Raw genomic sequence first — 13,635 nt, 5'->3', positions numbered from 1 at the left:
GGGAAGCACTTTGAAGAGTTGGGCATGAGTCCAGCCATGCCTTCCATCCCAGCACTTGGGATGCAGAGACAGAGGCAGGCATATCTCTTGAGTTCAAGGTTAACCTTGTCTAAAATGAGTTCCAGGATGACCAGGGCTATTATACAAAGAAACCCTCTCTGGAAAAATGGGGGGAAAGAAGAGGAGAAGGAGAGAAGGAGGAAGTGAGGCAGAAATGGAATGGGAGTGAACAGATGAGGCAGGAAAAAGGACAGGAATGGAGGGGAGGGGTAGAAAGAGAAGAAAAGAGAAGACAAATGGGTAGGGAGGAGAGAAGGGTTGAAAAAAGCAGTGTCACGTGAGCACTAAAGGAATATCTTGTTCCCAAAAGTACTGGACTCAAAGCATTCCTGCTGTGTACTCGTCTTAAGGTGTGGGATATAGGAAACCAAACTGGAGTGGCAGTAAATGACCTGAAGGCAGGATTACATCCCCATATCCTTCCAGTCTTCTGCTAAAGTGCATGGCAGTCTAAATTTTTGTAACCAACAAAACAAAAAAACGTCATCTTCTCTGCCTTTCTCTAACATGGGACCCAGCAGGTGAAGCCAGGTTAATCCCTGGTTCCCCGGTAAACATACTTAGGAATAAAATGTCTCATTGCAGGGGCTAGAGAGATGGCTCAGTGGTTAAGAGCCTTGCCTGCTCTTCCTAAGGTCCTGAGTTCAATTCTCAGCAACCACATGGTGGCTCACAACCATCTGTAATGAGGTCTGGTGCCCTCTTCTGGCCTTCAGGCATACACACAGACAGAATATTGTATACATAATAAATAAATAATTTTTTTTAAAAAGTCTCATTGCTTAAAGGCTACATGATTCTCATTCTCTCTTTCCCTTTATTGAGCAGGTGCCCAGTCCTCTGCCTTTCTACCCACAGCCCTATCCCCACTCCTGTCCAAAGCTCAAGCCTCACCCCTCCCAAGATCAGGTCTGGTGAGCAACAGGTAGAACTACAGCCAATGCAGGGCAGATGCCGCGTCTGGTAATAGCTGGTAGTGACTTCCAGAGTCCTGTTGGAAGACCCTGAGCCTGGAGACAACCAACTCAACCCACCCCTGCATGGTTTTTATCCAGGAAATACATGAAAAGTGGGGGAAGGGGTGCTAGGGTGCTAAGTTAGAGGGTACATGAGACATGACTAAATCAAGAGGTAAAAAAGAGGGCATTAGACCAGCACACATTGTTCTCCAGCTACCACATGGGTACAAAGAATTGAACCTCATTCCTCTGGAAGAGCAGACAGTGCTCTTATGCACTGAGCCATCTCTCCATCCCCTGTAGTGGTTGATTGTCAGCTTCAAACACTGGGTAGGGAGAGCCTCAGCTGAAGGATGGCCTGCATCAGATTGGCCTGTGGGCTCATCTGTTGGGACTTTCTTTCTTTCTTTTTTATTTTGGGGGTTTGGTTTTTAGAGACAAGTTTTCTTCATGTATCTCTGGCTGTCCTGGAACTCACTTTGTGGACCAGACTAGCCTCAAATTTGGATATACACCTGCCTCTGCCTTCTGAGTGTTGACATTAAAGGCATGGCCTACAACTTCCATCAGACTACTTTCCCAGTTTTTAAATGGGATTGTCAGGCTATGACCCAGGCTGTAGACCTGAGTTCAATTCCTGGAACTCACTTAATGTTAAAAGGAGAGAACTGACTCCTGAGTGCTGTCCTCTGACTTCCAGTGTGCACACAAGTGCTCTCTGTCTCTCTCTGTCTGTTTCTCTGTCTGTCTGTCTGTCTCTTTCTCACCCCCTCCACACACATTACTCAATTAATCCATAAATGGATCTACCTGAAGTCTCTGTTATGTCTTGGAACAGATATGCCACTTAGTTTATACAGTTAACATGGAGGATTGTTGGGTCCAGCTACTCCTGCTGGGACCACACGTCACTATCAGCATCCCTCAGACCCAACCCCAGGAGCAATGTCTATATCTCCTTATGACCTCAAAGCATCCACAGGGGAGGGACTTGACACTCTGTCAGTCACTGCACTGGAGCTGGTGTGGGGTGCTGAGCCAGCCCTTTATCTGCGCCTCTGCAACAGCACTGATTCAGGCTCTGCCACCATCTACAGCAGCTCTGCCGGTCAGGACTGTCTGTGAGGGTGGACATAGTCTACTTCTGTGCTACACACACAGTAGTCACAGGCCCGGCCTGCTAACTGGACCCTGTCAGAGCACAGCTACAGGACTGGAAAGAGGCAAGTCACTTGTGTCTTCCTCTCACTCAAGATGAAACTTCTTCTGCTGATTGCTCTGCTCACAAGTAGGACCCCTGTCCCCTCTGAGTGCCTCCATCTGCCTTCTCTTTAATGCACAGCCCTCTGCTGGTCGTACCTGAAGTTCTGGTTTGGGGTTGCAATGGTGTCTAATAGCCTGTGGGTTGGGTTCCCTCCTCACCACAATGTTGACAACAACTGGCACCTTCAGTCTCTAGGAATGAACTCAGATGACTCTTTAGAAAAGTCTACTACAGTCACCAATCTTCAAAAAAGAAAGCTCTTCTGCCTCTGCCATATTGCCCTGAACACCCATTTCCCTGGCCCTAAAATGCCCTGGCATTTTGATTTTTCTCATCCTTTAAAAAATATTTACTTTTAGAGACTGGGAAGATAGCTCAGAGGTTAAGAGCATTGCCAGCTCTTCCAAAGGTCTTGAGTGCAATTCCCAGCAACCACATGGTGGCTCACAACCATCTGTAATGGATTCTCGTGCCCTCTTCTGGCTTGCAGGCATACAACAGACAGAATATTGTATAATTAATAAATAAATAAATAAATTTTTTAAAAATAATTACTTTTATTGTACATGTATGAGTGTTTTGCCTGCATGTGTGTCTGTGAGCTGTGTGTGAGCAGTGTTTGCAGAGGCCAGTGGAGGGTCTGACCCTCCAGAACTGGGTTATAGACAGTTCTGAGCTGCCATGTGGGTTCTGGAGCTAGGCCTGACTTCTACACAAGCCCAGCAAGTGCTCCTGACTGCAGAGCCATCTCTCCAGGCATCATCATCATCATCATCATCGTCGTCGTCATCATTATTTTCATTGTTATTATTATTGCTGTTGTTGTTGATGATGATGATGTAATCTTATAAAGCAACCAAGGAAATCCTCCACTCAACATTATAGCCCAGACTTGCCTCAACATCCCAAGCGTTAAGATCACATATGTGCCTGGTTTGAACCTGCAATTCTAAATTCTCCCAGTTTACAAGACATTTTTTCTGGTTTTTTTTTTCTTTCTTTTATTTTTTGCTTGAAAATTGTCACATTCATTTTTTTAATTTAATTTTTTTAAAAAAGTTTTACATGTTAGCCCCAGTTCCCTCTCCCTCCCCTTCTCCCATACCTACTTCCCTTTGCCCCCCCCATCTACTCCTCAGAGGGAGTAAGACCTCCCTTGGGAGTCAACAAAGTCTGGTATACTAAGTTGAGGCAGGATCAAACCCTTCCCTCCTATATCAAGGTTGAGAATGGGCTCCAAAAAGCCAGTTCATGCACCCAGAATAAACCCTGGCCCCACTGCCAGCCCCTCCCCAGCAAATCAAGCCACATCACTGTCACCCACACTCAGCTGGCTTAGTTGGGTCCCATGCAAGATCCCCAGCTATCAATCCAGACAGGGTGAGCGCCCACTAGATAGGTCAACTGCCTCTGTGGTTTTTCCAATCATGATCTTGACCCTTCCTTGCTCATATGACCCCTCCTCCCTCTCTTAAACTAAACTGCAGGAGCTCAGCCTAGTGCCTGACTGTGGATCTCTGCATCAGCTTCCATCAGTTACTGGATGTAGGTTCTATGATGACAATTATGGTAGTCACTAATCTGATCATAGGAGAAAGCCAGTTCAGGCACCTTCTCCACGAGTGCTAGGTCATCCTCATGTATTCCTGGGATTCCCCTAGAGCCTGCTTACTCCCTAACCACATAATGGCTCCCTCTATCAAGATATCTCTTTCATTGCTCCTCATCTCTGTTCCTCCCCCAACTCAACCATCTTGAGCCCTCGTGTTCCCATCCTCATCCCTTCCTTTCTACTCCCCTTTCCAGTTCACCCCAGGAGATCTTAACTATCTCCCTTTTATGGAGCCCTCCATGTGTGTCCCTCTTAGGGTCCTCCTGTTTACATAGCTTCTGTGGGGTTGTATATTGTAGCCTGGTTATTCTTTGCTTTAAGTCTAATATCCACTTATGAATGAGTACATGTCATGTTTTTCTTTCTGGGTCTGGGTTATCTCACTCATGATGATTTTTTTTAGTTCCATCAATTTGTCTACAAATTTCAAGTGTCATTGGGTTTTGCTGCTGAATAATGCTCCATTGTGTAAATGTGCCACATTTTCTTTATCCATTTTTTGTTGAGGGACATCTAGGTTGTTTCCAGGTTCTGGCTATTATGAATAATGCTGCTATGGACATAGTTTAGCAAATGTTCTTGTGGTATGATTGTACATCCTCTGGGTATATTCCCAAGAGTAGTATTGATGGGTCTTGAGGTATACTAATTCCCAATTTTCTGAGAAACAATCATACTAATTTCCAAAGTGGCTGTGCACGTTTGCACTCCCACTAGCAGTGGAGGAGTGTTCCCTTTACTCCACATCCTCTCCAGCATAAGCTATCATCAGTGTTTGTGATATTAGCCATTCTGACAGGTGTAAGATGATATCTTAGAGTCATTTTATTTGAATTTTTCTGATGACTAAGTATATTAAGCAACTCCTTAAATGTCTTTTGGCCATTCGAGTTTCTTCTTTTGAGAATTCTCTGTTGAGATCTATATCCCATTTTTTTAAATTGGATTATTTGGTAGCTTGATGTCCAGTTTCTTGAATTTTTTATATATATTTTGGAGATCAAGCCACTGTCAGATGTGGGGTTGGTGCAGATTTCACCCCATTCTGCAGGCTACTGTTTTGCCTTATTGACAATGTCCTTTGCCTTACAGGAAATTCTCAGTTTCAGGAGGTCCAGTTTATTAATTGTTGCTCTCAGTGTCTGTGCTACTGGTGTTATATTTAGGAAGTGGTCTCCCAAATCAATGTGTTCAAGGCTACTTCCCATTTCTTCTATCAGCTCAAGTGTAACTGGATTTATGTTGAGGTGTTTGATGCACTTAGACTTGAGTTTTTTGCATGGGGATAGATATGGATCATTTGCATTCTTTTACATGTCGACATTCAGTGATAAAAACACTGTTTGTTGAAGATGCTTTCTTTTTTCCATATACAATTTTGGTTTCTTTGTCAAAAATCAGGTATTCATAGATGTGTGGGTTAATGTCAGGGTCTTCAATTTTCTTCCATTGATCCACATGTATGTTTTTATGTCAATGCCAAACTGTTTTTATTACTACAGCTCTATAGCTAGAGCTTGAAGTGAGGGATGCTGATGCCTCTGGAAGTTCCTGAATTGCACTGGATTGCTTTGGTTATCCTAGATTTTTTTTTTGTATTTCCACATGAAGTTGAGTATTGTACTTTGAGGTACTGTGAAGAATTGTGTTGGAATATTCATATGGTTTGCATTGAATCTGTAGATTGCTTTCGGTAAGATTGCCATTTTTACTATGTTGCTCCTACCTAACCAAGATCATGGGAGATCTTTCTATTTTCTGATCCCTTCCCCAGTTTCTTTCTTTCTTTTTTTTAATTGATTTTTATTGTTGCTCACCAGGCCTGACCTTGGAAGGACGGGGCCCAAGCTTTGGAACCTGAATGCAGATGGGGGTGCGGGTGGAAAGGTAGAGAACCAAATAACTGTTTACTAAAGGAAAAGACAGACTGAGAACCACATAGCTTCACAACAGCCAGTGAGAATTTTTATTCCTAAATCTGGTTGACCAGGGAACAAGAGATTAACCTTGCTTCACCTGGGGAGTCCCGTACTAGAGGAAGGCAAAGAAGAGAACATGTTCTGTTTTGTTTGTTGTAAAAATCTAGGCTGTTGTGTACTTTAGCACGACAGTTAGCCTGTGGTGTGTGTTTAGGCAGCAAAGCCACGAAGGTCACGGGGATGGAAGCCTGCCTTCAGGTCCGTTACCGTCAGTCCAGTATGGCTTTCTACATCCCACATCCTAGAATGAGCGCACAGCAGAAGTGCTCACGAAGGTCACGGGGATGGAAGCCTGCCTTCAGGTCCGTTACCGTCAGTCCAGTATGGCTTTCTACATCCCACATCCTAGAATGAGCGCACAGCAGAAGTGCTTAGAGTCCACTATTTTTAGGGCCAAGATGTGGTCTTTGGTGCCCATGTGACACTGTTTTTCTTCTCCCTTCTCTCTCCTCCTACCTTCCTGTCTTCTATTTCCTCACCTCCACAGCCCTGCTCTCCCTCCCCCCTTTTCCATTCTTTCCCTGCCTCGTGTCTCTCCTTCCCTTTCCCTTTCTTTCCCCTCCTCCCCTGTGTACCTCAGGCTGACTTCTCCTTCTTCTCTTCCTCCTCCTCATCCTCTTTTTTTTTTTTTTTTCATTTTTCCAGAGAGGGTTTCTTTGTGTAACAGTCCAGGCTGGCCTGGAACTCACTTTTTAGACCAGGTTGGCCTTGAACTAACAACACCTGCCTGTCTCTGCCTCTGCCTCTGTATATCATGTGCTGGATGGAAGGCATAGCCGGGGTCATCACCCACTCTTCAAGTTGTTCCCCTAAAGACAATGTCTTTCTCGTTAATCTTCACCTTTCTGGGCTAGATGGAATGATGTTCTCTAAGGATCTAGTTATATTTGGTAGCCAGAGAATGCAATTACCAAAGCTGAGTTTTTCCAAGAGGTGCTTTATTGGAGGGCAGAATGTGTGGTGAACACAGTCAGGCAGGCGGGGGTGGTGTAGTCAGTAACTGGGGTGAGAAGTCTAGCACTTAATTCCTTTGTTCTCCTTGTTGTATGGAGCCTTGGAGAAGCAGATGGCGGCCTCACGGTCACAGTTGCAGATGAAGTCCTCACAGGCATTGTTTTTGGCTGGAGAGGAAGAAGAAAGGGGGTTGAGTGGAGCCCATGACCCTGCTCCATACAGTTTATAACCTAAAGAAACTGTGTCGTTCTATCTGTGCAGACTCAGGGTTGAGAGACAACGCACACATGAGGACACTGTATTGCCCAAACTGCTGAGACTCACAATAAACAAGTTAGTTGTTGTGGGTCTGGGCAGAGAGCACAGTTGGTAAAGCAGTTGGCATACAGGCATGAGGGCCTCAACTAGGATGTCCAGAGCCCATGTAAAAGGCAACATGTGTTTGAGGCATCTGTAACTCTATTGGGAAGTGGGGAGCACTGATCCCCAAAACTTGTTGGTCAGTCAGGGTAGATAAAGGTGAGTGGCCTGTTTAAGGAGCGCCCCAGCCTCTAAAGACACGGTAGAGAGTGACTGAAGAAGACAGGGGATGCCAACTCATTCCTATGCAGGAAAATAAATAAACAGGTATATATTTAGTCATAAAACCTAGAAAACTACAAATATCAGCTACCCCTTCTAAAATCACACGGTTTAAGACAATCCTCCTGCCTTCACCTCCCTGGTGCTGGGATGCTACTAATTTGAAGGTTTTAAAGGTGGAGACCAGGGCTTCTGTGTGTGCTTAGGTAAACACTGCAGCAACTGAGCTACATCCCCAGGCCTCTGAACCGCACCTGTGAAATGGGAGTGATAAAGCTTGCCCTGCATCGGTGTTTAGTCAAGAGTTTGGCTTATGTCCAATGATGCAGATTTCCATAGTAAATACGGAATCAGTGTAACAGCTAATAGGAGAGACTCTAGGCAGGCAAGATGGCTCATGGAATAAAGGTACTCGCTGCCAAGTCTGAACACAAGTTCCGGCTCCAGGACTCACATGGCAGAAGGAGAGAACAGACTCCTGCTTGTTGTCCTCAGAACTCTCCACCTGTGCTGTGGCACAGGCATGGCCTCCCCCAGAAATACATAAAATCTTTACATGTTTTCAAAAGAGGCTTTTGAATGATGTACATCTTTGTTCTGGAACCAAATGCCATCACTTCTAAGCTGGGCGATCTTGGGCATGTGATCCAGCCTTCCTCGTCTTCCTCATCAGTGACATCATCTATACTTTAGTATCTACACGATAAGGCTGCCGTGAGGTCAGATGAGACCAAGGAAATGACCAGTACATGATGACTGTCCTTGTTACTTCCGTGCCCCTTCCAAATCGATCAAAGGCCAAGCAGAGTCCAGAGATGCCCCAAGGGTAAACCTACCACTGCAGGTGACCACGTTCCCGGAGCACGTGAATGAGTATGAGTTGGTGTAGGGGTTGTCGATGAGGACTTTGCAGTCCTTCAGCTTCTTCGCCTGTGTGTAGCAGTTATCATGAGTCTGACAGCACCTGGGGAGGGCGAGGAACAGTGAGGGAGGAGTATGAGCCCGCAGGAGGTCAGGTCTTTTCCAGATCTGTTCATCTTTCTCACATGTTACTACTGCTAAACATGCTAAACGTGATGTTCCAGAAGAAATTGTCCTAAGGCCCTAGAATCTGTGATCTCTAATAGTATATATGTATTTATTTATTTATTTATTGGTTTTTTGAAGCAGGGTTCAGGAACTCTCTCTGTAGACCAAGCTGGCGTTGAACTCACAGAGAGGTAATAAATGTGTGAAGAATCACTGCCCAGCTATACGAATTTGGGAGGTGGGGGGGCAGGCTGGAGAGATGGTTCAGAGGTTAAGAGCACTGACTGCCATCAGTAATGAGATCTGGTGCCCTCTTGTGGCCAGCAAGCATACCGACAGACAGAACACTGTATACATAATAAATAAATAAATATTTTTTTTAAAAAAAAATATATTTTTGAAACCATTTTTTTTAATCGAAAGCTCCAAGTGTGGTGGTAGTGTCTGCCTTTAACCCCAGTACGTGGGAGGCAGAGACAAATGGATCAGTTCAAAACCGTCCAGGGATACGTAGTGAGACCCTGTCTCAAAAAAAGGTGTTTTTTTTTTTCAAAGCTGCAGGAATACATTGAAATTATATAGTCTGAAGTTTCAAAGACTTTTGCCAAGGCTGACACTGCTGGTGGCTGTGATGGTTGCCCATGCCCTAGTCTGGCACTAGATGGCAGTATTGCCTGGTATTTGCAGCCTGGTCTATAGCGAGTTTCAGGACTGCCAGGGCTACACAGAGAAACCCTGTCTGGAAACGTAAACAAACAATAAATAAGAAGTCGATGAAAAAAGAAACTATGTGCTGCCTAGTGGATACGCATGCCTGGTCATGCCGCATGAGATGCCCCACTGCGCACTTTCCCCATGCCGACAGGGACACTCCAGGCTCCCGCCCGACTCACTCACCTGTCCAGTTCATCCACCGGGGTGCCTGAGCCACCCAAGCCACAGTAGCAGCCATAGTTGTTGTATTCCAACAGGGGATTGCTCCCGGGGATGGTGCACTTGATCACATTGCGGAACTGCCACAAAGCCCGACGGGTGATGCTGTGTGCAGTAGCGCCTGCTGCAAGAATTCACAGAACACTCCAATCAATCGCACTTGGCTTTACTAGGGGTCTGATGCCGGCCTGCTAGCTTCCTCCTCGACTCCTACCAGCTGCTGCAATGCCGTGAACAGAGGTGGGTGTGTGTGTGTGTGTGTGTGTGTGTGTGTGTGTGTGTGTGTGCATATATGTGTGTGTGCATATATGTGTGTGTGCATGTGTATGTGCTTGCCTGTACACATGTTCAAAAACACACTTAGGGCCACTCGTAAATGTCATCCTACACATGAGGAGGTCAGAGGACAGCTTTAGAGAGTTGGTTTTCTCCCTTCACTATGTAGGTTTTAGAGACCAAACTCAAGTCACCAGGCCTAAGCAGAAAGGTGTCCACCTTTTTGAGACAGGAAGAAACTGACCTCTTAGCTCAGTATCCAACAATCCAACCATCTCTTGAGTTTGAGAACTTCCCCACTTTTACTCAAGCCCAGGTGAAACCCTAGCCTCAGCCAGCAGTGGGATTCATCACAGTTCTAGCTGAGACCTTGAGCCAGAGAAGCAGCCAACACCTGCTCATTGTCTCACACTGGAGAATCAGAAGGAATCTGTTGGTAGGACCACGCGCAGCTCATATAAAAGGCTAATGGTCAGATCATCACGTGTGACGTCAGCACATGACATAACAAACTGTTCATCAGCTGAGGAGCAGGTAAATGAGACGGGATTCAGTGTGCAGTGGGATACTTGGTCCCCATTAAAATGAAGGAGAAGCCAGGTACAGTGGAGCACACACCGTGTAATCCCAGCACTAAGGAGGCTGAGGCAAGAGGATCAGAATTTCAAGGTTATCTCCAGCTACCAAGCAAGTTCAAGGCTTTCCTGGGCAATATAAGACCACATTACAATCAAACAAGACAAGGAATGGGGATTTCGTTCAGTTTGCATTGTGCTTGCTAAGCATGCAGGAAGCTCTGACTCCATCCCCAGCACCACATATCCCTCTCTATAGTCGCTGGAGGACCAGAAAGTCAAGGTAATCCATGACAGAATGGCGCATCCGATGCCTCACAGGAAGAAATGGAGGGGTAGGAAGAAAAGAAGCCAGAGGCAGGGATGAAAGGACAGTGTGGTCCCATGCCTCCCACACTCAGGAAATCCTAAGAAGAAGTTGACCAGCAAGGAGGTCCGTGTTGAAGCTGGGTCAGTGTGGGTCAAATCTGTTTGTCTCCCTGTGCCCTTTCAAGACGACTGTGTTCATAAATGCGTGGAATGCTGTGGATTGCCCTCTGCCCCAGAGTCGCTCCTGAACCTCAGCCTGTAGCTTCTCCCTTCCGTAAGTCTGGGATTCCACTTCACGTCTTTCTTCCCCCCCCCCCCCCGCTTCCTTGCCCAGGTCACAGACGAACAAGTGTCCAGAAGTGCCAGCACACTCACCTCTTCTGAGACACTCTCTACAAGTTTTTGGAGAGAATTTTTATTATTTACTTAACCTTTTGCCTTTTTTTTTAAGGGTCTGCTTATTTAGTTCAGGCTGGTTTTGAATTCTCAATCCTCCTACCTCAGCCTCCTGAACGCTGGAATTATGGGTACGCACCAACCACCACACATAAAGAGTCATCCCACTTTTGAAAAGGCTAGAGGGAGTTTGGTTCCGATGTTTTCCCATTAAAGAAGCCCTTCCTGGCCATGCACCTGAGGAGTGGAGCTCCTCGGCTGTTACTTCTCTTCCTGTTCTTTTTGCTTCAGAGTACTTCCCTTTGTCTCCATACGTGTGTTCACATATGTACATGTACATGTCTGCACATACATGTACATGGAAGCCAGAGTTCAATATGAGCTCTTCTTAAACCAGTCTCGTATTTTTGAGGCAGGGTCCCTCAGTGAGCCAGCCCCTTGCTGTTTGGCTATGGTGGCTGTACCAGCAAGCCCCAGAGATCTTTCTGTCTTCATTTCCCAAGCGTTGGGGTTCTGGGGGGGTGGGTCCCTCTGCTGTGCCTGGCCTTTTCTGTGGGTGCTAGGCATCCTGTCGCACGGCCATGCCTCTTCGTAGTATTTCTTTTGTAGTTTTAAGATTATTTTATGTGTAAGCCCATGCGTGCCACTTGCATGCCTGGTGCCTATGATGACCAGAAGAAGGCGTCAGAGTCCCTGAAACTGGAGTTACAGAAGATTATGGGTTAAGGTGTGGGTACTGGGAACCAAACCCAGGTCCTCTGGAAGAGCATCCAGTTCTCTTAACCACTGAGCCATCTCTCCAGCTGTCACAGTATCTTTAACACCCTTTGCACCCCTCTGCTAATGTGCTGCCTTTCTCTCTGTAGGACATGAAGTTCTCAAGGACAGGTCTCATGGTTTTCACGCCCCTTAAAACCTGTCATTGTGCAACATACAGTATATGACATGGGGGGGGCAGAATATATAAATGAATCAACAAGATAACAGTTGCAGACACGACTGGAGAGATGACTCATCTGTTAAGAGCATGGGCTGCTCTTCCAGAGGACCCAGGTTCAATTCCCAGCACCCACATGGCAGCTTCCAACTGTCTGTAACCCCAGTTCCAGGGGATCTGATATCTTCACACCAAAGCATGCAAAAAAGAAATTATTTGGGGCTGGAGAGATGGCTCAGTGGTTAAGAGCACTGGCTGCTCTTCCAGAGATCCTGAGTTCAATTCCCAGAAACCACAAGGTGGCTCAACCATCTGTAATGAGATCTGGTGCCCTGTTCTGGCATGCAGACATATGTGCAGGCAGAACACTGTATACATAATAAATAAATTTTTTTAAAAGAAGAAGAAGAAGAAGAAGAAGAGGAGGAGGAGGAGGAGGAGGAGGAGGAGGAGGAAGAGGAGGAAGAGGAAGAGGAGGAAGAGGAAGAGGAAGAGGAAGAAGAATTGCAGACACACCAGGTAGTGGTGGCTCATGCCTTTAATCTTAGCACTCAGAGGCAGAGGCAGGTGGATCACTGAGTTCGAGGCTAGTCTGTTCTACAGAGTGAGTTCCAGGACAGTCAGGGCTACACAGAGAGACTCTATATGTAATCCTAACACTTGGGATATTGAGGAAAATCTGGCTATAATGCTGAATTGGAGGACATCTTCAGCCACGTTATAAGATTATATCAACAGTAACAATGATGGTGATGATGATGATGACGATGACCGGACCCTGCAGTCAAGAACACTTTGCGGGACCCTGGCTCAGTTAGAGTACCTACATCACAGCTCACAACTGTCTATGATCCCAGTTCTGGATCAGACCCTTCTTCTAGCCTCCGTAGACACTGCTCATACACAGTTCACAGACACACATGCAGGCAAAACACTCATACACATAAAGCAAAAGTCGATAGATTTTAAAAGGTTAAGAAAAATCTAACTTCCAGGCACCTTGGTGACTGGGAAATGGGTACCGTGGTGATACGGCAGAGGCAGGAGGATCGCTCTTTGCTTAAGTAAGAGAACGGAGTGGACTTTTCTGAGGAGTCCTCTGATTTCAGACCTAGAGGCTAAAGGTGCCAGCTGTGGTCAGCATGGGAGTGAGGAGGGAGGCCCAACCCACAGGCTATTAGACCCCAAAGGGGACCCCAAACCAGAGCTTCAGGAGTGGCCAGTGGAGGAGCTGTGCCCTGAAGAGAAGGCAGATGGAGGGGCGCTCGGAGGGGACAGGGGTCCTACCTGCGAGCAGAGTGATCAGCAGAAGGAGTTTCATCTTGAGTCTGGAGAGGATGCAAGTGACTTCTCTTTTATAATCGGGGGCCCCACACTTCCACGATAAGGTTGTTTGCTTTGCTCTTAGCCACTCTGGGCTGGCCTTGAGTCTATCTGGGGAACAACCAGAGGGATTTGCCTGTAAGAAATCACTGAAAACAATGTCATGGATTTGTGGCTGGCATTTCCTCACCAAGGGGATGGGTTCTGGAGTCTTCAGACCTTGGAATTTTTATTTTCTTTCCTTTTTGCCAAGTCTCAGTCTCTCCTGGAATTCACTAGGTGTCTGAGGGAAACTTTGAACTCCTTTTTATATTCTTTTAATTTATAGACAGCGCTTCTAGCCCAGGCCGGCCTCAGACTTGCTTTCTAGTTGAGGATGACTTTGAATTTCTTTTGAAAAAAAGATGTATTTAATTTGCAATTATATACATGTTCGTGTGTCAGTGC

At 46.0% G+C, this 13,635-nt stretch overlaps 1 protein-coding gene across 2 annotated transcripts; it reads right to left on the bottom strand.

Moving 5' to 3' along the window:
* Window positions 1-6,791: 6,791 nt before the first annotated feature.
* Pla2g1b (phospholipase A2 group IB) lies at window positions 6,792-13,312 on the bottom strand. Of its 2 annotated transcripts, none has more exons than XM_048451091.2 (4): window positions 13,153-13,312; window positions 9,337-9,496; window positions 8,247-8,374; window positions 6,792-6,995 (listed from the first exon to the last, which is right to left on the bottom strand). In XM_048451091.2, exons 1-4 carry the CDS (start codon window positions 13,184-13,186, stop codon window positions 6,889-6,891), a joined length of 429 nt encoding a protein of 142 aa, XP_048307048.2. In that variant the 5' UTR covers window positions 13,187-13,312; the 3' UTR covers window positions 6,792-6,888. The 2 variants fall into 2 exon arrangements, with proteins under 2 accessions (XP_048307048.2, XP_085533268.1); XM_085677142.1 differs by having other exon boundaries at window positions 9,337-9,493; window positions 13,153-13,264.
* Between the last annotated feature and the right edge of the window lie 323 nt (window positions 13,313-13,635).

Source organism: Myodes glareolus, chromosome 2, assembly GCF_982192425.1.
Source record: "Myodes glareolus chromosome 2, mMyoGla1.1, whole genome shotgun sequence".
Lineage (NCBI taxonomy): Eukaryota > Metazoa > Chordata > Mammalia > Rodentia > Cricetidae > Myodes > Myodes glareolus.
The sequence above is the reverse complement of the archived record's forward strand: the minus strand, read 5'-3'. Positions and strand labels throughout refer to the sequence as shown.